Genomic DNA, 25,977 nt, shown 5'->3' on the forward strand with positions numbered 1-25,977 from the left:
GCTTATAGCACTGCCGGCAGCAAAGACAGCTGAGTTGGGGAGCCGCATTCCCGCGATTAGGAGGGGAGGCTGGATGCCTCCTTTAGGTAGTCAAGGACCGAGAATTAGCAAGTGCCTGGCCGGTGCATCTCAGAGCTCCTCTGTCTGTTCCGACAGCTGAATCTACGCAAGACATCCAACATACAAAGCGGATCAGCCCTGCCAAAACGTCCCTTGCGGCAGGAGCCCCAACATGGCTGGGTCCGGCAGATTTTAATCCTTCCGCCCCATGGGAGGGCCTTGTCGTCAGACCAGGGCAAGATAAGTCACCATTTTCTATTCTTATAAATTTTTGTATTTGTATGTCTTAGCATATAACTTTTATGATTTTTTTTTAATATCCTTTATAAGTCTGGGGAGCAGTTATTTAGGTAGGTCAGTCAGACGGGCAATGCCCCACTTTTCTGGTGTCGGATGTGGGCGTGGCCTAATTGTTGTTGCAGTAGTCCCTAAAGGGGTGGTATTTGGTGAATCCCCCTAGTGTGCTGTGTAGTGTTTCTGTGCAGTTGCTCTTGTGTGCCTTTTGGGTGTTAATAGCTCCTTTTTGTTTGCAGTGTTGTGGCACGCAGAACGTGGTGTAGCGCCCTGCCTGCTGACGCCTCTTTTTCAGCTGCAGATTCCAGACCTTTTTAGAGGATCAACATTTTTCTAATAAAGTTGTTGTTTATATGTAACCTGTTGTGGTGGATACTCTCTTGCCTCTGACACTGGAAAAGACCGGATAAACAAAAGGTGGTGGCAGTGCGATCAAGAGAAAAATTATTAGAATATCATGTTTTTCCATATCTCATAGGAGTAAAATTTATTATTTGCATTTAGATTACTCACTGTGTTAACATTATTTACAAACCAGTAATGTAGAAAAGTGTTTTGTTTGTGTGTAATATATATGCGTTGTTCGACAGGAAACAGTTATTTGGGGAAACTACGTTGACTCTGCAGCAAGATCCTATGAGCAAGACTAAAAAAAATAAATAAAAGAAAATAAAAGAAAAAATGAGCAAGACTGAAAAGCGGAGACCCATCCAATATGGCGACGACGCTGGTTCGCTCTCCAGACGTCTATGGTGACGCCATTGAGCGCTGTTTTCGCCGGAAGTAGAATATTGGTCAACAACGTCACGTGCTTTGCGTCTATTGGTACAAGTCTGCTTACTTTATGCGGGCGCGCGACATTCAAACCTCTGCTTTAGGTTTTCAACGTTTTGGGAGATTGAACCTACAAAGGCGTTCACCTTTAATTAATTTATTTTCCCATTTTAATTTAATTGCATTTTAGGTTTATTTACATTTTAACAATGGACTGCGTGGATTTCCCAAAAATTCTGCCAAACTCACCGAGGAAATGTCGGGGACAAATTCAGGTTTGTGTCTGAAACTTTCTCTAAACCAGATATATATTAGTCCCTGTTAGCTAAAAACATAATTAATTTCAGTTTGTAGATTGTCTTTCATTTCTGAAGGACTTCCTCAACCTAACTACTCTTCCGTCCGCAGGTCATCTTTGGACCGATGTTTTCAGGCAAAAGGTGAGTTATTCAGCCACAAATTTACAAGCAAAATGTTGTTAATGAATCTGGTTAGTATAATTGTTTTTTAGTGTTTAGAAATGAGTTAGAACAACACTTGTTTAACTCTGCGCTCAAACTTCACTATCCCGCCAATTCTACATTGTTTATCCTGTATTCATTCAACAAGAAGCTTTCAGGGCACAGCTGATGTTCATTACTGTGAATGCCCAGAGATCCCGCATGTTTACGGTTTCTTACAGTTTATTTGTTCCATTTTTTTTCAATAAATATATCTTGGTTAATTGCAATATGAGAGAGATACACCTCTGAATACCATGGATTGTTACATGGCAAATAAATAATATATTTGTTTGTTTAAATGTTTATTTTGCAGCACAGAACTGATTAGAAGAGTTCGCCGTTTCCAAATAGCCCAGTACAACTGCTTGGTGGTCAAATACGCCAAAGACACGCGTTATTCTGACTCAGGCATGGCCACCCATGACAAGTAAGCGTCCAAACAGCATTCATCATTTAGATTTAAAAATGTATAAGAGGAGTGCAGTCCTGCTCAGTTGACATAATTTTATGGTCCAATTATGTGGAAATTTCCCACATTGAAAGACTGTGAGCTGGAGGATCTGTATTGGCAACATGAAGTTGTAATTATGTTTTTACACCAGGGTTTCTGTGATGATAAACATACCAGTCAATTAATCAACCCTGTATTTTAATGCTAAACTCAGACTTTTATGCTGTGAAATCAATGTTAAAAATGGGGAGAGATGGTGTTTGAGTTGCTAACTGAGCCCATACTGAACTCTAGAGGAGGCATTCTTCAGCATATGTAGATTTATTATTTATTATTGTTTTAGAGAAAAAAAGGAAATGTATTTGGAGATTTTGATTGTTGGGGGGGGGGGGAGAATCTGAAATGAAACATTTTCTGTCTATCCATCTTTAGAAACACCATGGAAGCCATACCAGCCAATTGTCTGGGAGATGTTCGGTCTTTGGCACTGCAGGCCTGCGTCATTGGAATTGATGAAGGCCAGTTTGTAAGTTTTTATTTTTACTTCATTTGTGTTTATTGTGATTTAAAGTCAGTCACCTTCACTGAAACCTGGATTTAATTAACTTCCTAACTTTGTGGTTACACAAGAGATGTCATCTCTCATTAATCTTTTTCTTTTTTTGCAGTTTCCAGACACAGTGGAGTTCTGCGAAGAGATGGCTAATTTAGGCAAGACAGTCATTGTTGCTGCTTTGGATGGAACCTTCCAGAGGAAGGTGAGCATCATGTTGGTATGAGGATGTGTGCAGTGCTGAACTGAGCCCAACTGTGATCCCAGTTGTGATAAAATGTCCTAAACAAGGAGTGTACTTTTTAAGAATGTGAACAATCTGCATGAGCAGCACCAAGGATTCAATGTGCTCATTATTCCACACAAATATATGCCTGTTCTGTCATTGTAATGTAATTATAACTAAAATATTTTGTTAAGTGATGTTTTCTACTATCCTATGCATTTTTGTAGCCTTTTGGAAACATCCTGCAGCTCGTCCCTCTGGCAGAGAGCGTTGTGAAGCTCCATGCCGTCTGCATGCAATGTTACAAGGAAGCTGCCTATACCAAGAGGATAGGAGCAGAGAAGGAGGTGAGGAGGCAGAGATGGAAGTTGTGTAAGGTAAAAGCTGGCAAAACAGGCCAAACAAGCCTTTAAAAACACCTGGAAAGCTGTTAAAAAATGCTACTTGGAAGATTTGGCGGTCCAACAGACCTTTATTCAGTCTTGTTGTATAACTCAAGAACTGAATAACCTGTAAGCTCCTGATGTAACAAGCTGTAACATGATGACTGTTAGAAAGCTGAATCCATCGTGAAAAAATCTGCCACATCTTAAATTGTTAAGATGTGAATCCAGTGAGATTAATAGATATTTAATGTCTCATCCTCGTGCCCATCCCCTGCCATTTTTAGTGTTTGGATCGTTTTGAATAATATCCATGTATTTGAGGATAAAACAAGCTGTATATTAAATGTGTTGACTGTTTGCTTTTGTGTATGTTTTCTAGGTCGAAGTGATTGGTGGAGCTGACAAATACCAGGCGGTGTGTAGAAAGTGTTACGGAGATCTGGTGGATGACAAAGAGAACAGTTTTCACCTCAGGAATGAAACGCTGGAACATGCTCTGGCAGGAAAACCTGTACATCCCAGTTTTCCCAGGAAACTCTTCTCCTCACTCCAAATCTGAAGAAAAATTTAGCTTTTGCATCAAGTTGTGAACTCTCATCACTCGAGTGCAAGATTGCAACACGCCATTTATGTTGCCTATGTAAGATTTTATTTTTGTTTGGTATCCTTAATCATCTGAATTAATTGTTGGTGTTTGTTTTTTAATTTACTTGAGAAACTTGAAGCACTTATTAGCCTTAAATATAAGGAATCTAGATAACTCAGTGCCACATAGGTTGTGTGTAACTGAACAACTCTAATAAAACCTGTGCTGCTGCTGCACTTGAAGAGGTGATCAGCCAAGTTTGACAACAATCATTTTATTCCAACAAAAGTGAATGAATTTGTGCTTCTGTTGCTGCGGCATCATGAAAAAGGGAAGGAGCTTCAATCTTTGTGCTCAGTGTTGATCTACTGAACAAAGAGATACAATTTTTCAGATAATGCCTTTTCCCAGTTCATTACAAGTTCACTTTTAAACAATGTACCTCGAAGCGTTGATCAAATCACAAGTCACTCTTTTAGACATAATGCTGATATAAAATACTGAGACTACAAAGGTGCACTAGGAGGATAAATTTTGTCAAGCTGAACTTGTATGTTGTGTACAAAGTTAAGTTGGATTTCCAGAGCATGGAAGCTGAAAATAAATCACAGTACCACACCGAGGGCGTTTGTCGGGACAAACATCTATTCATATAACAAAAACTGTTCACAAGTGTTTAAATACAGCCACACTGAACTAACAAACAGCTAAACACCAAATTTGTGTCTGATCTGATTAAAATCTTCCACAACTGGATGAAGTCAGAGACAAAACAGCCGCTTCCCCAGTCAGGTGTGCCATTCCCACCACAGGGTGGTGAGCTGGTAATCTGGCATTGACATTTGCGTACCAGTTGTTGAAGCCGTTAAAATGGCAAAAATAAAGGAGCTGAGAAGAAATGCAAGCGCTTGAAGGAAATTAGTCTGTGGAGGAATAAAAACTGCCGCTAGTTAATAAATGACTTGCATCTTTGAGGACATGTTCAGTGGGGAAACCTGTTAAATGAGTGTTGTCGTAGCTCCACCCTCTCGTCTCCATATTTGCAAGTTTAAAGGTCAGACGTGACTGAATCTCCAGCTAACGCCTGTTACCTTTGCTGTTGACACACATAAGAAATTGGTTTTCAAAAGAAAACACAAACAGAATAATTTTCTCAACCCAGAAAACCCTTTTTCTGATATTTATTTGAGCATGGCTAAACTTCTCCCAAACGCATGCATCAAAAACAACCGTCAGACAAGGACATTTGGCTTTACAAGTAGTATTTTCCCCAAAATAGTCATTTCCCATAAACTAAATTAATTTACTATCACCTGAAATGCAAATAGCTGAAAAAATACTAAAATGAGAAAATGAAAATAAAAGAATCAGGCTCACATGGGCATCAAAGTGGCAGAGAACTGTATAAACAAGTGCACATCTTCAGGGTTTAACAGAATATAAAGAAATACATGTATACACGTCGGCCTCTTCCACTCTGATTGTTGTCGTCACTCTTGGGTGTAATTCTACCTCTTCCTGGTAGGATCAGCCCACATCAGGTAAAGTCACTTCTGCTTGCAGATCTAAGGTTGTATTACTCAATCTCAAGCACTACTCTCCACTGACGTCTTCAGATCTGGTCACAGACCTTTTGATGTAAACAGCGATGTTCCTCGTCTCTAAATTGAAGTTGCACAGCTCAGGTCCTCAAAACACTTTGAAAAAGTGTGTAAAAACAAATGTAAAGCAACATCAATATGATATAGCTGTGTCTGTGCAGCACAACGACAGTCCGTCTCCCTGCAGGACCACCTGGAACACCACCTCGTCCACAAGGCCTCAGTAATGTGCCTCAGTAGTTGGGCGGCTGGTAGTCTCCCTGCGGCTGGAGGCTTGAGGTGAAGGGAGGCTGCTGTTGCATGTCAGGCATGTTGCTGGGGTAAGGTGTGTACGTAGTAGGGTTGTATGTAGTAGGATTGTAGGAGGTGGGTGCATAGGTCGGAGGGTAGGGAGTTTGGTGATCTGATGGTGGCTCCGTGTAGCTGGGAATAGTGACATCATTGACGCCATGGCGGAAGCGACCAAAGGCAAAGTAGGTTAGGATTCCCTGCACAAAGATATGAAAAAGGGTCATTTTGCTGCTGACTTGTTTTAGTAACAAGTCAAACGCAAAGGCAGATATTTTTTTCTCAACAGTTAATCAAACCTCAGTTTTTATAGATTAAAAATCATCCTTTTCTCAGCTGTCTCCAGTTCTGCCTCCTGTCTTTTCATCAGGGCAACTGTCTCCAAACTATTAAACATAGCAGGTCTCAGACACCTTTCCTTTCATTCTTGCTGATACTCTACGATACCCGACACTTCTCCATTCCTGACGACCAACTAAATGTCTCTTCACCTCTAAACACCTAAATGTGGATTCCCTTTGTGCTGACTCAACATCTCCAAACTGTTCAGGCGAGGACTCTACCAGACCTCGGGGTACGCTGCGGTATCTGTCGTCAGTGTGTTAGCAGCAGATCCTTAAAGTCCAGAGAGTTAAGTCATGTCCACTTGTTTGCCCACAGGAGGAACCAAAACATGCCTTGATGTTTCAGTAAAGTGATGGCCGACTCTGAAAACTGAGATTTGTTTCCTTACAGCAACACTGAACAGAAGACCCAATAGTTAATACCAGACCTTAACAAATACTGTTTATATAAGAGAATTAATATGATAGAGATGGCTTTTAAATAATATCAACCCTAACATGACAAATAGAAGCTATTTAAACATATAAGACTAAAATCCAACTATGTCTGCTCTTTATTAATTCATGAATGAATTACATTTTATGGACAAACGTTTATGAACATCAAAGATTTTATACTATTTTATCTGAAGAACACAGCTCTGATATTTGCAGCATGTCTTTATAAAAATGTATACAGAACAAAAGAAAGGTTTGTGAAAGAAAAAAAAAAAAAGCAGTGGGAAAACATTACAAAGCCCCCTTCCTCCCAGTTTGGACCCAAACAATCCCCAGTAAAACCGTGTACAAATGAAGGAAATTCAGCACCATTGTTATCCTCCACAGGAATGATCTGCAAAGTCGCAAGGAAAGCCAGAGAAACTAAAGGCCTCCCTTCTACTGATGTTGATGTTTATGGGTCGACCAACAGGATAACACTTAATGGTAGCAGGGCTGCAAAGAGAAAGACACTCCTGTCTGAAAAAAACGGGACTGCCTGCCTCGTGAATCAGCCTGGAGGTTCTCTCAAACTGCAGGTTTACTTGCAGCTTTTAAAGTTTCCAAAAGTAAAATAAGATCCAAAGACTTCACTGATCAAACCTCTCTCTTGTGGACCTTTCTCTTAAATTAAAGTAAATCTTAAATTACTTTTGAGGTTAGACTTAAATCCTCCCTTTTTGATAAAGTTTATAGTAATTGCTGTCTTAGGTGACCCTGAACCATCACTTTAGTTGAGCTTTTGTAAAGTTAGACTGCTGGTAGTACTTTTAATCACCCTGCTCTCTTTGTTCTCCATGCATCTATGTGCCTTCGTTGCTGCAACTAACTTTGTGTTTCTTTTCCCCTTTTCTCTTTTCCTGCCTCGACCAGTTGGGGGTCGTCCTCTTGACAAATCAACCATCCAGTCAGCACTCGGAAAACAGAAAGTCTGACTCAGTCCTGATGTACCTCAACCAAATTATCTGCTGCATCATATCTCATCAGAATAAAGCAAACGACAAGACACATGGTGGAGAGGAAGTTAAAACATCTCAATGTGAAGCCAAGAGGCACAAGTGTTGTCGTGGTTTGCAGCTCACACTCATTAAAGAGTTAAAAACTAAAATGTGTGAAATATTACAGAGGTTTTTAAAATATCAACAAGGAAAAGAGAGAACATGAAAAATGGGTTGAATCTTGCTGATTAGCAACAGCCTTATCTGTTATTTTACGCAAAGGAAATACTGCTACAGAAAAGTTAAGGAGAAAACAGAATAAAAATGAGACCGCAGCAGCTGCTTACCCATGTAGCAATGGAGAAGAATGAGAAGGCGATGGTGGCACGTGCGGCGTCCTGAGGGATACCCCTGACATCGTGAGTGCGACCCCACTCACTGGCCAGCAGGCAGAAACACACAAACCACAGGAAGGTCCACACCCCTAGAAAACATACAGAGAGAGATGCACAAACGCTCTTTCCTCACTGAATGGAAAAATCGAACAGCTCGACTGCAAACTCTGGCATGAAAAGTAAATATTCCCAACATCATCAGAAACAAAAGAATAAGAAGACCTCTCCAGTCACCACCTGCTCGAATGAACACAAACTACGCATTCTTGTCTCCTTGAAGAATGGTCGACTGTGAACTGTGTTTTGCACAGCTGATGACTGTTCCTGTCATGAGAATCTCTGTGTGCAACAATGAATAAAACATTATGTCAGGAAAACAGGCAGCGTTGTGTCCGGGATAACAACGGTGCTCCAGGTTTTCTAAGGAAGATTAGAGTCATAAATGTAATGCAACCAGAACCACCATTTCTGACGATTTTATAAGCACTCATTTTAAATGAGTAGGTGTCTCTAAACTTTCCACCAGTATTGCATGGTCTGCATTATAAATAAATGTGATTCTGTCCTGAAAATTAATGTATGGACTGAGGGAAACATCAAAACCATTTTAGTGAAGGTAGTTAAGAAATATTACTGAGGACCAAAGTCCTCAGATGGAAAACACGATAGCTAATTCTATCCAAGGTCCATCGATGGTTCATGTAAACACAGGTATGATAAAAATGAGCATAATCAGAGACAAAGTTAAAAAGGAATTTAAAAGTTTAGAGGGATTTTAACAATATGCAAAAGATGTTTTTGAGTTGTACCAAAGTTTGGTCATTATTGAAGGATGTTCTTCACTTTATATCAGGGAAAAGTCCTAGACAGGACTGGTATAATGCACTATATGTCAGATGCAGACAGAGCTGTGGAGGAGTTCTGTTGGGAAAACATGATCTGATTTATTCCTATCAAAAACTAAATATTCAGCGACTCACTCTGTCATGTTGGAGAAAATTTTGCAAGAAAAATATAAACCACACACAAATATCCTGGAGATGTTTGAAAATGGCAACATTTTGGTAAGACATTTGGGCAGGGTTGATGTGTTTGGTGCTCTGTTCAGACCAGGAATGTCCAGTTCCAGGCTCAAGGTTTTTCATACGCCGCTGCTCTAACACACCTGACTCACATTAATGGGTCATTGTGCAGAAATTCACGGGCTGCTGGATCCATTTAATTTGATTCAGGTGCGTTAGAGCAGAGAAACACTGAAAACCTGCAGGACAGCTGCCCTCGAGGACCAACGTTGGACAACCCCTGCTTTAGACAGTTTAAGACAGGAGTGTCCAAAGTCGGTCCCCGAAGTGGGCAAAGTTCAATTCTGGGGCTTTAAGTTGAGTTTTTATTGACACATTTTTATTGCTGTGTTTCTATGTACTGGTCTTACATGCAAATCAATAAATTTCAATCTGCATGATAAAAAAAAAAACATGGTCTGTAAATCAATTTGTCTCTATTTCAATATTTTATGAGCCTGTGGTGGCTGGTGCCCCTTTTTAAGCCGTCGAGTGTAAATGCAGCAGACTGAAGGTAGCTGACACCATCAGACTCAATAAAACTCCATAAATCTGCACTGTATGTAATTTAAATATTGTGGATGTTTATGTCTTTTTTATGACTTTATTGTATTATTTATATTTTATATTCCATTTTTATTTTTCTTATTTCATTTTAATTCATTTTTATTTCATTTTAGCACCTTATTCTAATTTCATTGGCACTCTTATTTCTCTGTTTTCTACCTCCTTTTTTCCTCACTGTTTTAAGAAGCACAGTGCAGCAGTTTCCATCTGCGATTTATTCAGTATTCCTGATCTGCTCTACTAAGCAAGGGTGAATGAGTCAACAAACCAACATAGAGCTATAAATGGTAGAGAGCAGATATTTTACCTCTTAGGAAACCGTATGCTTCACTGGCATGTAATCAAAACGAGCATCAGTAATATTTTGGGAATTTTGAGTTATTAACAATTATGAACTTGGTATTCACAACTTCCTCTTCTGTGCATTGTTTTTTTGTGCCATACATAAGGACATTTACAGAACAGATGTTTCTATTAGAAAAAAAAAAAAAACAAAAAAAAAAAAACTTAACCAGGATTACTTTCTATTAAAAACCATTGAACTGGTACATTTAGTGTGCTATGAAGCACCGATTCGGACGAAGGAGACAAAGGATCTATTTAGCAGCTGGAATTTATACATCAAGCAAAAACAGAAAATATTTTGTGTTCATAGCTGCTGGTCTCCTTACTTCACAAATAGTGTTAAAAAAGTGACACAAAACTAGTATTCCCATTTTTTTTAACTTGTAGCTTGAATTAAACAAAAAAAGAAAGAAAAATTTAACAAATTATATTTCTAAATTGAAACACTTGTCCTGTTGTCTTTGGGGTATTTTTAAAAAAATGCACAGATGAAGTGTGATTGCATAAAAGATTAATGTGGAACCATTAACAATTTCTAGTTAAATATCCTAAAAGCCAATACCGAGATGATACAACTGGATTTATGTGCTTTGCTGTTGCTTCAAGTTGAGTTCAGGGCTCTTTTCGCATTAGTCTAAAGATAATCAATAGGTTTATTTTCTGAGATAGTCAAAACGTGTCTGACAGTAATCCCATGACAGTGTTTTTCAACATTTTTAAGCCAAGGCACACTTTTTTCACTGAAAAAAAATCACAAGGCACACCACAAACCAAAATTGCTTTTTAAAAACAGCCAATATTAATGATATAAAGTCCATTTTGTCAAAGAGTCTTGAATAGAAATCAGATAAACACAAGAAAAGAAATTTTATGATCTTTCACTCCACTGGGCCTGGGCCTGTTTGGATGAACACAGAGCTGCTTTTTAGACCAATTCGGTGAAACTGGATGATCTTTCATGGCACACGGTTGGTGCAGAGTGGTTGAAAAACTCAATCTTATGAGAAGAGACAAAAACAGGCGATTATCTGTAATTCAGCTTTCTTAATATTCAAATTTTCCTTGAAATGCTGGAGCAGTAAATGCAGCAGCAGTTGTTCCAAGGCCTTAAAGCGAACCATAACAATAAGTTGCAGGCCACAAAGATCAAAACAATGTCATGACAGAAGCTTGAACACAACCTGGTGGAGTTTTACAGCTCTTACAAAGCATGAAAGCCACTGCTCACCTGAGAATCCCAGATCAGCCATGACAGCATACTTCCTTTCTTGAACGTTGCTCATAAACGGCACGTAAACGTCCAACACCAGGAAGGCCACACACGCCAGGAAGGCAATTACACCGATACCAACAGCATAGTGGCACGCAGAGTCATTCTGGTTGAAGATGCACTTTGCGACAGCACTGTGTGGAGGGTTGATGTATCCTTCTGTTGTGATGCAGGAAAACACCACCATGGCAAACATCTATGATGAAAAGGAGAAAGGGAAAAATTTTCAGTGACTTAGCAAGATATGAGACTTTTCCAGTTTATGCGTCAGCTGCCATTTGCATAATTTCCACTGTTGCCAACTCATTTCGAAAGCAAGAGCCAAACATTTGGACTAATTCAACCTCCAGGAAACCATTTGTTTCAGTTCAGTGGAGCACTGTGCAATAATCTACTTGTAATCTGATCTATAGCAGTTTTATGTCCATACCACAGATTACTCATTCCAGGACTGTTTTCTTCTTTGATACTAAATAATATATCTTGATTTTTTATTTTATTATTTCTGTCTTCAGGGATATCTTCATTCATAATGAAGTTAGAAAATTCAAAAGCTCAGTCACACCTGTATCCTCTTTCACTTTAATAAGCCGGCCAGCCAGGACAACGTCACAAACCGTCTCCTCCCTCACTGCTGACCCTTCAAAAACACCCCCCGCTGCCTTGCCTGGTCTTTCTAAATGTCCCATGGTCTTGGCTGCTATCTGCTCTGATTACCCACCACCCCATGTGACCTACTTCTGAGTGCAGCTGCCTGCCATGTGATTCCAGAGATGCCACCAGCTCCCTCACAACACCCATAATGAGATCTGGGAGGAAGACAGAGAAGGCTTGTTTAACTGGTGGGATGAGAGAGGTCGCAATTCTACTGGTGGGACGAAACCAGCGACGCAGAAAATGAAGCAAACTGGAAGTGGTGTTGATGGTGGTGGGGAGTTTTAAAATACAAAACATGTGCTAGTTACGGTCTTCCAGATCGTTGCAGAACATTACAGAAAGAGTATAAATAAATTAATCAAAAACAAAAAACGTATAGCAGGTGCTGGTTGCCAGTAAACAATTAAATAACCTTACAAATGGTTCATTTCAGATTAGATCAAGGGAAGTGGTCCACTTTCACTTTATTTTCAGCGATAAACATTACATGAAGAGCTTTTCTTTATCAGAGAGCTGCTATGATGCATTCAGGGACCTGCTGTGTTTATAGAAAAAACAAACCTCTCTTGTGCCAAACGTGCTTCCTCATAAGATTAAAAACACCAAATACACTGCATCATAGATCTAGCCAAAATAAATCTAAGATTAACACGGCTGCACTGAGTGTGTGTGTGTGTGTGTGTGTGTGTGTGCGTGTGTGTGTTCTAGGGGGAGATAGTGGCACATATTGACCAAGAGTAACAGAAAGGGTCAACAGGAGGGGGGAGAGAAGTATCACCTTACCTGCCAATGTTTACCACCGACACACACATAATCTCTCACACACACTCACCGTTTGCTAAACACATGCATGTAAAGAACAGATCCAACCAAGGACAAATTCTGTCTGTCTGAACTCCTCTGCCAGCCTGAACATACAACACTTTATAAAGATGAGAGTTTTGCCTTTCACACACAACTGTTCATCAACATCAACTCCAAGATCCTCTATTGTAGGTGCAAAGAAATCAGTGACTGTGATGTGAGAACGTTTTTATCTGGGTTTGAATGATATTTCAGAGAATAAAAAAACCTCACTGAGAAATGTTGGATTTTACATTGAAGTATGTTAAGAGCTTTGCCTAGCAACAGGTGATCACAGCGATACATCTTCCTAAAACTTTCCCCTTGTATTTAGGTTCCCCTATTTATGCACCACCTTTCTCCATAAAGTCTGCTCATGTGATCATTTCTTAACTATAGAGGATGACATTAGGATACAGCATGACAGATGTAACAGCTCATTGTAAGTGTATATTTAGTTGGTGCTAAGCTCCCGGGAGCGAGGATCTCTGTAACATTTTCTGTCTTTTGTGGTTTGATAGGAGCAGTGTTGAGCTGCGCTGTCACCAACCTGCTGTCATACAGCAGCTGCAAGAAACATGACGCCTGCTGGTGGAGACGCCGCAGAAAGCAACAACTTGTTCTGGTCAACACCAATAAATAAAGTAAAAACACCCTTTAAAAATCCTGTCACTCAGTTCACAGCTCCATGCCACCCGTTCTCTGATCAAGACAGCTATTTTTTTTTTTTCTTTGTCTCAAGATGTGAACTCATACAACTCGTGCACTCACCCAGCTAAGCAGCCGCACAATAGTTGGCGGCTGTCGGACAAACTTGTAGAAGTCGAAACCTCCCCCTGCGAGCGCAGCTCCGTATGCACTTGAGCCTCCTGTCTCCTCCATGTCTCCTCTTCAGGTGATCCCCCGGAGCTTTCCGTGTGATTTCAGCCGAGCGACGAGACAGCTTTTTAAGATCAAACTGAGATTAAACCTAAAAACTACGATCTCCTGCTGCGCTGTCTCTCACTGAGGACGAACCAAGCCGTCAGAGGACAGGAGCTGTGCGTAAAGGGGCGGAGTTGCGCTGCTCAGCAGGTCTGCGTACGTAGCTCTTCCTTCCTTCTTTAATTCAACCTCTACCAATTATGAGAAGACTAGAAAGAGGAAGTTGTTTATGAAGATATATTGTTTTGCTTGTTTTCTTTTAACCCTGCCAAATCAGATCAACATTTTATCATTAATCTAATTTTGTTGCTGGCAAAATACCATATTCATAAATGTAAATTCTCAAATAAAAAAAAAACCAACCAACTTCTTTTTTAATCTTTTACAAAAAAAAACTTAAACAATACCTCCCAACAATAAAACATTCTAAAAAATAAGAAAGCTGTTAAAACCACTGATTTATGTCTGCTATTCAACATTTATTGAGAAGTATATAATCCTTTGTACTCCATACTTTTTGATCCCCTATCATTATCCCTGTTCATGTCTGTACTGCATTTGTATCTTGTAATGTCCTATTGTCAATAAAGGTTTGTTTAAAAAAGAAAGAAAAGAAAGAAAAAAAAGAGGACAGAACATCACGTAAAAATTTTTTTTTTGAAGTGTAAGAGGATTTAAAAAGTTTCTGAGACTGGTTCATCCTCCAGCGTCTTCTTCTCCTCCTCAATTTGGGGCCATTCATCCACAGAGACCTCAGATCCCTGAATAGGATGTAAAGAGGAGAGTTTGGCTGTTTAGTTTAAGACCTACTATAATGTAGGGAAAACAGGGTTGTATGGTTGGTTGTCAGTGACTCCATCTCGACCATTTGAGAGATTTGTTTATATAACGGTGCTGACAAGTGGTCATAGATTGGCAACATGGTTATTTTAACATTTTGACTCGACACTGAGATTAAATTTTATGTTTTTGACATTAAAATCTTTTTTTTTCTGCATTCCTCTTCTAAGTCTTCTACAGAGGGTTTAAAATGTAAAACTTATTATAATTTTATGACATAAAGGGAGAGTCACATTTTCTTCTTTGCTAGACTATTGTTTCTGCCTGCTATCTTAACTTCTGGCTAAAAATCCTGTTTGGGAAGGTTGTCACAGTTAAATCCTCACAGATACCTCAGAGGAAAGAACTGAAAGAGAAAAATCAGATAATCAGCAGGGAAACATGTTCTGTCCTGTAGAAAAAACAAACTCTAAGGTATCATTTAAAAAAATAAAATCTAATTATTAATTTATGACATACATGATGAACATAACAGGTCCTACAGCATGTCTGTTTTGTTGTATTGATATTGTCTGATGTATTGTTCTTGATACTAATTTTTCTAATACTGACACGGATACTGAAATAGAAAATTGATTCAGCCATTTTATGGTATAAGTGTAAGAAATAAAAACATAATTTAGTAGGCCTTCATCTTTTCTGTGGTACTGTTCTTAGATATTTCTTTCTTTTTAAATAATTGTGTCTGTCATGATATATGAGAGGCTGTAGTCTCAATAAACAGTTGTTTCAGCGAAAATATAAAATGTTTTGAATGAATGTTTCATTAAAATAGACATTTTTTAAGATGACTTTATTTGTTTGTTTGTTCATGTCCTTTTTTAAAATAGCATTGTGACAACAAACCCCATAATAAGGATGATTGTCACAACAGCCCATGTTGTATTTGGAGGTCCATATCCTTGGAACAGATTTATATCGAGAAGTGAAAAGTAACTTCATTTTCACATCATTCTTTAGGCTCCCATTACACATTTAAAAAGTGTGATAACCAACCCTGTTCTCTGTAATTTATTAATGGGATCTCACCAGATCAAATGCATCTTCTTTGGCTGCTTCAACCACATCATCATCCTCACTGTAGTCTGACAGGTCCTGCAGAAGAAGACATTTAGACTTTGATAAAATACGCTGAAATAATAGAATGATTCTTGTAAATGGATTTCTGACCAACCAGCTCATTTTTTTCTGCAGCCATCTCCATCTCCAGGTTCAACCTGAGGAAAAAACAAAGTATCACCTTCTGTCTTCAAGCAGGTTGAGCTGGTAAAAGAACCAACGCTGGTCACAGATTTTCATGCTTTCGTGTGTAAAACAAACAAATACACAAACAAAAAACATCACTTTTTTAAACAGTGTACAGAGACCTGTCTGACAGCTCTCCTCCACTTCTATCTATATTCAGTCGCTCACACTTCCATCCTGATTGGCCTAATCTAATTGGCCAAGATAAGAGGGGAGACAAAAGGTCACAACACAAAGTTGTTTATGTATATAATTAAAAAGCATGTTTTCAGTGGGATTGAAACGCTCCCTCTGGTGGAGATTTTGAACTTTGTCATTTTGTGAGCAGAAAAAGCAATAAAACAAACTGATGTTGAGCTTTAAAGATGCAGTTGTGTACTTTCTTATAGTTCCACCTTTAAAAGAATGCAAATCAGTGAAATATGATTATTATTGATTTATGGCTATATTCTATAAAGGACCGTCTCAATCAATGAGATTTTGGACTTTGCTCAAACTCCAAACCACAATTTAACCGTCACCACAACTTCCTGTATCACTCTGCTGTCGGCTCTAAAGTGTCACAACAACTACAGTCACATTACAACTCTTACTTTACACTGAGCAGAAATCCAGTTTAAACATGTAAAACATGATCAAAATTTCAACAATGTAAAGGTAATGCATCCTTATTTCTTTTTACAGACAAATAATTGATATCAGACTCTATTTATGCAAGGACATGAAACAAATGATCAAAAAAATGTTTTGGTCAAATTTGTGTGACGTGGAGACCCACCCACCATGATATTTATAACTACACCCACCTTCCTTTTCATACTATCATGAGGCAAATATGCTATAAAAGATGAACATAAGATAATACATAGGCTGGAAACCAATAAATAAACACCTGATCGATTACAATTAGGTTTTGGGGGGGGGGGGATTTTTTTTGTTGTCTTTGCAAGTTCATGTGTGTCAGCAAATCAATACAAATTTGTTCAGTGATCACATTAATCTTAAAGTCTATCCTCAAAGGAGTGATCTCTTACAGAATCCTCCTTTTGCTGCAGGAATGGTTAATTGATATCACAAAACTATGAAAACAATCAAACTTTGTCTTTTTACAGTTACCTGATCTCAAACCAAACTCTCATGAGAGATTTTTTTATTCACATGTTGAAGAGCAATTTCCACCATTATAATTATACAATGGAATTAGGGAATATCTTTTAGGCAATAAGTCAAGTTGTCCAAAGTGCTCTGACAATGTTCTTGCAGCAAATAGTGTTGCAGCATCTTACTAAGACATTTTATGTTGATTTTAGTTTTCTGCATGTCGAATTTTGTTGCTGCTTCGGACTTCAAGTTGCTTTGTTGATAAAGGAAATCATGAAAAAGTTCACTGTACTTGTTCACGTAACAGTTCACACTTGATTGTGTGATGAACCTTTACCATTTTGTTCTTCATCTGTGATGATTATATGACTAGTTGTGCAAGAGGAAGCAAAAACTGAGTAAGTGGGTCATGTTGTTTTTCAACTCACAGAGACTTTTCTTTGTACTGCCTCTGTCCTGAAAGAAGAATAAAAAAAGTTATTGCTCTGTGGGAACTGAGAAGGAGAAGCAACAGGTTTAAAAACAGGTTGTGAACTCACTGAACACCACTCCCATCAGGCAACAGAAAGACACCAGAAGAACCAGGATTGTGAAGCATCCAAAAACAACGGCAACCACCAGGTTAGGGAGGCGGTTCAGCACTGGAAGAAGATGAAGAAGACACAAAATAAACAATCATCTATAACCTGGATGTTTTACTCAAACAACAGGCAGTCCTGTATCAACTATACCTTCTTTATCAAAATATCGTCTTGTGCTATTTATGGAAGTAGTGTTGTCAAAACTGTCTGACACTTCACAGTGGTACCTCCCGGCACTGCTCCTCCCCACAGACAGCAGAAGTATGGATTCTCTCAGCAGCTGGTCGTACACATAGTAGAAGCTTCCTTGGTCCTTTAGAGGGATCTTATTGTGATACCACTGGAACTGTGGATGGGATCCTTTTGCTACTTTACAGTACAGCCTCAGGCCAATGACAGCATAGTTTTCTGCCATGTCATACTTGTATGTAACTGTCACAGGTGCAGCAACTGGGACTGGTGGACACAATAGACATTAAATAAATGTAAAAGCAAATGAACTTCATTAAAACACCTAGAGTTTTATAAATATTTATTTTTACATACCAACTTCCAAAGGTAACCACTGACTGTTTGCAGTCTTGTCTCCATTGTTTGCCTGGCACTGGAGCCTTGCGAAGTGCTGGTTCATGACCACTGGAACCTTGAACGATGCTTGTTTCTCTTCAGTTGTCAAATTACTGATCAGATCTGTGTTGTTATAGAGTGAAAAACTGATAGGCAGAGCTCCTCTTGTTGATTGGCACGTCACCACGGCAAAATAATTTTGATCATCATCCTTCAATACAGTGAATGAGATGTCTGGTGTTGACACCAAATCTGAGGGAAGAGAAAGTGGGAGGATATTACTCTCCTCAGCTTTATCAAAGAAGTTTGTATAAAATACACCAAACATTAATCGTGGAATCTAACCTTTGACCTTGATTATAACTTCGGGGCTCTTGGCTTTGAAAACCTTTGTGTTGTTGAAAATGTTGGAAGCCTCGCATACGTACGAGCCATTGTACATAGAAGTAACTCTGTAGAAGAGAATAGGTTTGAATTCCAATAACGTTTTGATTACCTTTGATTTATTTCTTAGAGTTAGATGACTGAGTTCATGAATTTAAAATAAATAGACCAGAGGTAGAAGCAGTGAACTGAAATATTGTTTTTCTGCATGTTTGTGGAAATTAAACAAAGTGTTTTATTTTTAAAAAAAAAAAACCTCACCAACATTGAATGAATTACATTTACAGTAAAGACTGTTGTCAGGTCAAGAATAATGAGGTGTTATCTTTAGATATGACATGCTACACTTAAGTTACATTAATTCATTTTCATGTCTTTTGCAGACACTCATCACAACCTGCTTCATAGACAGGATAAACTAATAAAACTCACAACAACATATAATACACACAAAGCTGCATGGCCAAAATTTCACAAGCTGGGTTTTACGTGGGTTATGGCAAACACTGTAAGGTCAAGAGCTGCCTAAAACCACAAGAAAATGCAGATTGGCTCATGAATTTGTGACTCCATGTCTCAGAGGACAAAAAAGGTACTACATACATCGTCCATGTTTGGGTCAAAAATTCTTTATACAAGTTTGGTTATATCTCGCCCAAAGGCTGCTGAGATAGACTCCACCTCTACTGCGATCTTTGATTTGATATAGTAGTTCAGATAATGAATGAATGAATGAATGAATGAATGGTTATAATGCTGAAAAATATTAAATAAATAAATTAGAAAAGAGATTAAATGTCCAGTATCTATTCATTTATATGAGGGTGTCCACAATTGGTCCTTAAGGGCCACTTTCTTGCAGGATATCAATGTTTCCTGCTCCAAAAGACCTGACTTGAATTGAATGTGTCAAATATCCTGAGAATATTTTTACTAATAATGACCAACTGGTTAGAGAACAACTGGCAAGAGAAGCCAAATAGCAGATATGAAAGAACAGCTGGCCCCCAACAAGCCCTCATTTGTTACCAGCTTGGTTTAGTTTTCTGACAGAACAGCAAACTTCACATTGCTTTTTACTCCTTCACTTGTAACTAAGTGATTGTATGTAAAATTTCTCAAAACATAATCTGAATGTTTTTTTTTCCTTATGTCAGGGAATTATTGCAGCGGTTGACTGCTAAGCTAAGCAAGTCAGGTCTTAACTCTATAACAAAAAAGTAACAGAAAGATACAGAATTTTTTTCCTTCTCTTGTTATAAATCTAACAAGTTGTACGTATTTAACATCACAGGCAAACAGCACACTGATCTGAGCAAGCAGCGTCCTTTTTGTGCATTCACAACATTTTAGTGACCAACTTGGAATAGATTAGCGACTGCTGGACTGTTTCAATAAATGTTTTACTGACCTACTAATGACAAGACGATTATCTGCAAACACATGGAAAGGAGAGGGCAAGATGAGCTGATCATTGAGCCGCCACCTGTAGGTCAAATGATTTCCAGCTCTAGTCTCACATCGGAGTTCCAGTCCATGTTCCTCATAGAGCTCAGTTTGACCTGAGACCACAATTTTTGCATCTTTCACAGGGTCTGGAGAACAGAAACAGGTTTAACTTGGTAAAATACATGAAAAAGTCAATAAATAATCATTTAACTGGCAGTGAAGCGACTGATACCAAAAACAGGGTAAGTGACTTTCCATAACATACTATACCATACCGTATCATCCCATACCATACTGTATCATAACATACTATACCATACCGTATCATACCATACCATACTGTATCATATCATCCCATACCATACTGTATCATATCATCCCATACCATACTGTATCATACCATACTGTATCATACCATACCATACCATACCATACCATACCATACCATACCATACCATACTGTATCATATCATCCCATACCATACTGTATCATACCATACCATACCATACCATACCATACCATACCATACCATACCATACCATACCATACCATACCATACCGTAGCATACCATGCCATACCATACCATACCATACCATACCATACCATACCATACCATACCATACCATACTGTATCATACCATACCGTACCATACCATACCATACCATACCATACCATACCATACCATACCATGCCATACCATGCCATACCATACCATACCATACCATACCATACCATACTGTATCATACCATACCTTACCATACCATACCATACCATACCATACCATACCATACCATACCATGCCATACCATACCATACCGTACCATACCATACCATACTGTATCATACCATACCATACCATACCGTACCGTACCGTACCGTGCCGTGCCGTACCATACCATGCCATGCCATGCCATGCCATGCCATACCATACCATCCCATGCCATACCGTACCGTACCGTACCGTACCGTACCGTGCCGTGCCGTACCATACCATGCCATGCCATGCCATGCCATGCCATACCATACCATCCCATGCCATACCATACCATACCATACCATGCCATGCCATGCCATGCCATGCCATGCCATCCCATCCCATACCATACCATACCATCCCATGCCATACCATACCATGCCATACCATACCATGCCATGCCATGCCATGCCATGCCATGCCATACCATACCATACCATACCATACCATACCATACCATGCCATACCATACCATACCGTACCATACCATACCATACTGTGTCATACCATACCATACCATACCGTACCGTACCGTACCGTACCGTGCCGTGCCGTACCATACCATGCCATGCCATGCCATGCCATACCATACCATCCCATGCCGTACCGTACCGTACCGTACTGTGCCGTGCCGTACCATACCATGCCATGCCATGCCATGCCATGCCATACCATACCATCCCATGCCATACCATACCATACCATACCATGCCATGCCATGCCATGCCATGCCATCCCATCCCATACCATACCATACCATCCCATGCCATACCATACCATGCCATACCATACCATGCCATGCCATGCCATGCCATGCCATCCCATGCTATGACACTTTTTCTTTTATAAAGCACTTAAAAACAACTGCAGCTGGACCAAAGAGCTGCACATAACCAAACCGGATGAGTAACTATAAACAAACAAAGTTTAAAACAAATAAAAACATTGGACTTATGTATGACTATGTTTGTGGACAATTTTTAGGTTAATAAACTTATCGATCAGTTTATTGCATTTGTTAAATCATCCTATTGCTTCAGCTCCCTGAAATCAGTAAAGGTGTTATTTTATTTGTGTTGAGCCATGTCAGTTCCAACGTACCGCAATCACAAACATAAGGCCTTTTTTTTTTTTTTTAACCCTTTACGAAATATGTTGTTTTTTTATGTGAAGGGGTGACATAATTGAGTAAAAGGACTCACCAATAACCTTTAAGTAATATGCGTTGCTGACAGTGGGAAGTATTTCAGAGTTGTTCTGTACTCTGGCAACACACTCCAGGTAGCCCTCATGAGAAGGTCTGATTACTTTGGGAATCACTGCAAACTCTTCACCTTTCAGGAGGGTATATTCACCCAGCAGGTCATCATGCTCACCTCTCCTAGAAAAGGAGAAATAGTTAGAATAATCTTCCATCATTTTTCTGTCCTTAGCATCATTGTAACATCTTTTGTAAACTAAACGTACTTACTTGAATAACTGGAGTAAGATAGACTGATTCTTTGCGTTTGGAATTTCACATTGAAAATCTACAGTTTTTTTAGCTAAAGCCTCTGAGGGGCCAAAGAGTACTGGGCGCTCCAGAAATAACTGACCTGTGTAAAGAATAAAGTAAAAAATAAAAAGCCAAATTGCTTAAATGCAAAGAATCTTCTGCAACATTATTATATCAATGATCAAAACACAAACAAAGAAACTGACTTACTGCTCAACGTGGTGCAGAAGCACAACTCTACACAAACACAACATTAGAAAGTCAGTGGTAGCTTTTTATCACATGACGTGGAGTTTATAGAGTAGTTTCTGTTGCTTTACTCACCCAGAAGAATCACAAAGAGGCAGGAAAACATGACAAAAATGTAGCCAAGGCTTTAATATGGTGATTAACTTTGGATTGCGTGATACTAGGATGAGAAACTTTGACGGTTTGAATTAGATGGTTGAAGAACTACACAAACACACACGAGACATATGTAAGCAGCTGATAGCGTTGCAGCACAACACCTCCCTCCTGTACCCACCCTTTCTGTAACGTCACATCATCCTGTAACTGTCATGTTTCTATTTAGTCTGAACATTAACCAAAACAAGCCATACACACATGAAGATTAGGGTGTAATTGAGCTTATTTCTACTGAATTGGTTAAAGAAATGGAGAAAAAATTGCTTAAAAATATTTATTTGCAAAAAAAGACCATATACAGTAATTGTTCAATGTAACTTCTCACATGATGGGATATTATTATAAGAGTGCATCCTGATATATTAATGATCTGTTGTTCATTCATTCATTTTCCGAACCGCTTATTCCAATTCAGGGTCGCGGGGAAGCTGGAGCCTATCCCAACTGGCTTTGGGTGACAGGCAGGGTACACCCTGGACAGCTCGCCAGTCCATCGCAGGGCCACACACAGAGAGACAAACAACCACTCACGCTCACACTCACTCCTAGGGGCAATTTAGAGTGACCAATTAACCTATCATGCATGTGTTTGGATGGTGGGAGGAAGCTGGAGTACCCGGAGAGAACCCACGCATACACGGGGAGAACATGCAAACTCCACACAGAAAGGCCACTGACCAAAACAGCCAAGGATCGAACCAGTGACTTTCTTGCTGTGAGGCCACAGTGCTAACCACTGCGCCACCGTGCAGCCTATGATCTGTTGTTGAACTTGATAATAAAAAGGTGCTGGATCTCCTTCTATCACACTGTGACCTCGATGGTCTGAAAGACAGAAAGAGGCAAGGTCATGATATTGTTTTTTATTATTTCTGATTCACTTGTCATTTAAAAAAAACAGCTGGGTTGATCTAATTCACACTTAGAACAAATAGGTCGACCCCTTTGTGGTTTTTTATTATTATTTAAACAGTTTCTTAACCTTTTCAAACCTTCTGTGTAGAGTTGCTTTGCATACCTGATTCTGAACCTCACAATTTGCAGGTGACATTTCCTCAACCATGCATGCTGACTGAGACTCTGGTTCAGAGAGACAGGGTGCAGGAGAGCTGGAAGCAGAGAAAACACACATGTTCCTGAACAAGATGTTTTCAGCTACAGATAAACTTGTGTTCTATGAGATAAAACTTACTTGGCGTGAGAAATGGTGGGAGGAGCTGTGGGTGAAAATACTATTTAATAACACATTTCCATTGATTGAAACTCTCCTTCACATGTGCATGCACCCACCTTGCTCGTGGCTAAACATCTTGATTACACAGACTGAGGCGATTGCCAACATCACGACAAAGAAGCAGCAGAATATTATGGCAATAACTTCTATGGGGGTCACAAAAAGCTCTGTGAAGGAGAAAGGAAAAAACACTGTTTAGATTCAGTCAAGGCAGCACAGAAATGAATTGAAAGTACAAGTTATTGTTTTTACTTGTTGGTGTTTCAGTGCAGGATGTTACTTGAGGCAAGGAGTTAAGGATGCTGTCTGAAGTTAGGAGTGCAGACACCCCACATGGAAAACATATGTACATATTAAAAATAGGAGAAAAAAAGATGAATATGTTAAATATATATTTTTTTAGTGTTTGTAACAGATGCTTATTTTAATATTGGTTGTTTATTGCTTGGATCAACCAGATGCTGTGATTAGCTGCTGAATAGCTGTTAATCTTATTAAATATATTAGTAAGAATTTGGAAATGAGTTTGATCTTAAAAAGGCTGCATTTGTTCACCCAAATGTCACAAATTTGTAACTGCACAATCTACTATGAAAGAAAAGTTCACCATTCTGCATTCATTCTATTTATTTATTTTTTCCAAATCTTCATGTGGAAATCAAGGAAGTCCTTTCACTACCTGGATTATAAGTTTTATTGGAAGTTTTATATCTCTGTATGGACTCATGGTGTCAGACAAATATTTTTAAAAAAGAAAAAAAAAACAGTGAAAAGTCCCCATTTTTAAATGTGGAGTGTGGGATTGTTTTAATACAAAGTCAAACAAAGTTAAAGAAGCCTGGAAAATTATTCGTGAATATTTTTTGAAGAAATGATATGAAAGCTTGTCTAAGAGAGTTTAGGCTGTGCTAAAGAATAGAATTATTCAGAAAAATATTTATTATCTATCTTTTAAAAATTGTACAAACTGTTAATTCCATATTAATACTTTCATGTGCTGTTTTCCTGTCACTTAACAAAAACTAAGTGATGGAGACCTAAAAACCTTTCCAGAGGTTTGTTAACACAGAATGTGGCACAGTGTAACTGATGGGATGAAGGTTTATAAGGTTATAAGGTTTATAGTTAGATAGGTTTTTATAGTCAGAGGCAACTAACCACAATCAACACCTTTGCTGTCAACAATGTGAAAAAGGCCTTCAAATGCCTGATCATATTATGACTTCCCTGTTTATTCAGCCATGCTGAATATAAATATAGGCTATATAGGTCTACACATACATATAGAGACATAGACATGACCTTATGGTTGGTTAATGTCTTATACAGGTGTATTTGGCATTTGATAGCTTTATGATTAGTTACAGCTTTGTTATCTTCTTTGTACGGACGCAATTCAGCACTCTTCTAGAAGCTCTGTCTTTAACAGTATACTGTTTTTTTCTGGCACTATTGTAGATCTTTTTACCTGTGATTTGGACCAGCACGTCTGTGCTCTCCACCCATGGCCCAGAGTGATCATAGCTGTCTCTGGCCCTGCAGCGGTAATACCCAGAATCCCCTTGGCTGAGCTTAGGGAGGATGAGGGTTCGTCTGTGGTCTGTGAGGGCAAACTGAGACACGATGGGCTGAATGTGAGAATCCAAATGAGATCCAGAAGGAAGAACAGAGTTGTTAAAAAGCCAGGAGATGGAAGGAAACGTTCCTCTGCTGATCTGACAGCTCAGTTTTGCAGCCGCTAGTTTGGCTTCAGCTGTGTACAGATATTCCACTTCCACTTTTAAATCCCCTCCAACTGGGACTGGACACACAAGGAGAGATGTGGTTGTTAGTTAATGTTAAATCCTGTTGATTCATTAAAAAAAAAAGACAGGCCCTACATGCCTCACCTACTTCCAAAGACACAGGTTCACTCATCAGTTCCTGTTTTTCTGTTTTCATGTGACATCTTGCCTCGCCCATGTCCAGTCCAGGTACCATGGCAACTTGGAACCAGGCAGTCAGGGACTCAGAAGAGGAGACAGATCCAACCTCCTTGTCATCAACTGTAAGAAAAAAGTCCACTGGAGGACTCCCTCTTGACGACCAGCAGGTAACATTGCCATGGTAACGTTCTCCTTCTTTGAAAACGAAGAAGGAAATCTTTGGTTTCGAAACAAAGGCTGGCCAAGAAAAGAATGGAAGAAGAAGATGGGGAGAGAGATAAAGTAATATTTTATTCATCAAATAATGATTTACAGTGGTGTTAAAAAGAAATTACACCTTTTTTTTTTTTACTTCTCAGGCTCTATGATATTTTTCATCATTAAACAAAGAGTAAACCAAAATGCGAAAACAGTGTGTGGAAGTAAATCTTTTCTGCTTACATAGGA

The 25,977-nt window shown here is 39.0% G+C and overlaps 3 protein-coding genes across 4 annotated transcripts; 1 reads left to right on the forward strand and 2 right to left on the reverse strand.

Annotated features, from left to right (window-relative positions):
• The first annotated feature begins 1,145 nt into the window (after positions 1–1,145).
• On the forward strand, positions 1,146–7,809 carry tk1 (thymidine kinase 1, soluble). 2 transcript variants are annotated; one of them, XR_013771267.1, is made up of 8 exons: positions 1,146–1,403; positions 1,537–1,568; positions 1,945–2,058; positions 2,515–2,608; positions 2,751–2,840; positions 3,089–3,208; positions 3,627–3,887; positions 7,417–7,809. XR_013771267.1 is itself a non-coding variant. In XM_079238392.1 (7 exons), the coding sequence occupies exons 1-7, from the start codon at positions 1,338–1,340 to the stop codon at positions 3,804–3,806; spliced, it is 696 nt and encodes a 231-aa protein (XP_079094518.1). In that variant the 5' UTR covers positions 1,146–1,337; the 3' UTR covers positions 3,807–3,978. The 2 variants fall into 2 exon arrangements, 1 of the variants encoding a protein (XP_079094518.1); XM_079238392.1 differs by lacking the exon at positions 7,417–7,809 and having other exon boundaries at positions 3,627–3,978.
• Positions 5,001–13,644, reverse strand: syngr2b (synaptogyrin 2b). The gene is made up of 4 exons (XM_079238391.1): positions 13,391–13,644; positions 11,078–11,315; positions 7,829–7,965; positions 5,001–5,922 (listed from the first exon to the last, which is right to left on the reverse strand). The coding sequence occupies exons 1-4, from the start codon at positions 13,499–13,501 to the stop codon at positions 5,668–5,670; spliced, it is 741 nt and encodes a 246-aa protein (XP_079094517.1). The 5' UTR covers positions 13,502–13,644; the 3' UTR covers positions 5,001–5,667.
• Positions 13,645–14,217: 573 nt separating this feature from the next.
• LOC306772933 (uncharacterized protein) lies at positions 14,218–23,713 on the reverse strand (the record flags this gene model as incomplete). Its single annotated transcript, XM_079262594.1, has 13 exons — positions 14,218–14,304; positions 15,413–15,478; positions 15,558–15,600; positions 17,158–17,185; positions 17,269–17,370; positions 17,461–17,766; positions 17,857–18,129; positions 18,223–18,329; positions 19,673–19,694; positions 19,782–19,856; positions 21,671–21,849; positions 23,390–23,480; positions 23,662–23,713. 13 exons carry the CDS (start codon positions 23,711–23,713, stop codon positions 14,218–14,220), a joined length of 1,431 nt encoding a protein of 476 aa, XP_079118720.1.
• Positions 23,714–25,977: the final 2,264 nt, after the last annotated feature.

The sequence above is a fragment of the Telmatherina bonti genome, assembly GCF_933228915.1.
Source record: "Telmatherina bonti genome assembly, chromosome: 3".
In the NCBI taxonomy this organism is placed as follows: domain Eukaryota; kingdom Metazoa; phylum Chordata; class Actinopteri; order Atheriniformes; family Telmatherinidae; genus Telmatherina; species Telmatherina bonti.

What these genes read in the sequence shown, in the direction of transcription:
- tk1 (XM_079238392.1), top strand. Translation starts at nt 1,338, where the DNA reads ATGGACTGCGTGGATTTCCCAAAAATTCTGCCAAACTCACCGAGGAAA. An exon ending in CCGATGTTTTCAGGCAAAAG is followed by an intron (nt 1,569 to 1,944) that starts GTGAGTTATTCA and finishes TTTATTTTGCAG; the next exon opens with CACAGAACTGATTAGAAGAG. An exon ending in GGCATGGCCACCCATGACAA is followed by an intron (nt 2,059 to 2,514) that starts GTAAGCGTCCAA and finishes ATCCATCTTTAG; the next exon opens with AAACACCATGGAAGCCATAC.
- syngr2b (XM_079238391.1), bottom strand. Translation starts at nt 13,501, where the DNA reads ATGGAGGAGACAGGAGGCTCAAGTGCATACGGAGCTGCGCTCGCAGGG. An exon ending in GGCTGATCTGGGATTCTCAG is followed by an intron (nt 7,966 to 11,077) that starts GTGAGCAGTGGC and finishes TATGTTTTCTAG; the next exon opens with GGGTGTGGACCTTCCTGTGG. An exon ending in TCTTCTCCATTGCTACATGG is followed by an intron (nt 5,923 to 7,828) that starts GTAAGCAGCTGC and finishes ATCTTTGTGCAG; the next exon opens with GGAATCCTAACCTACTTTGC.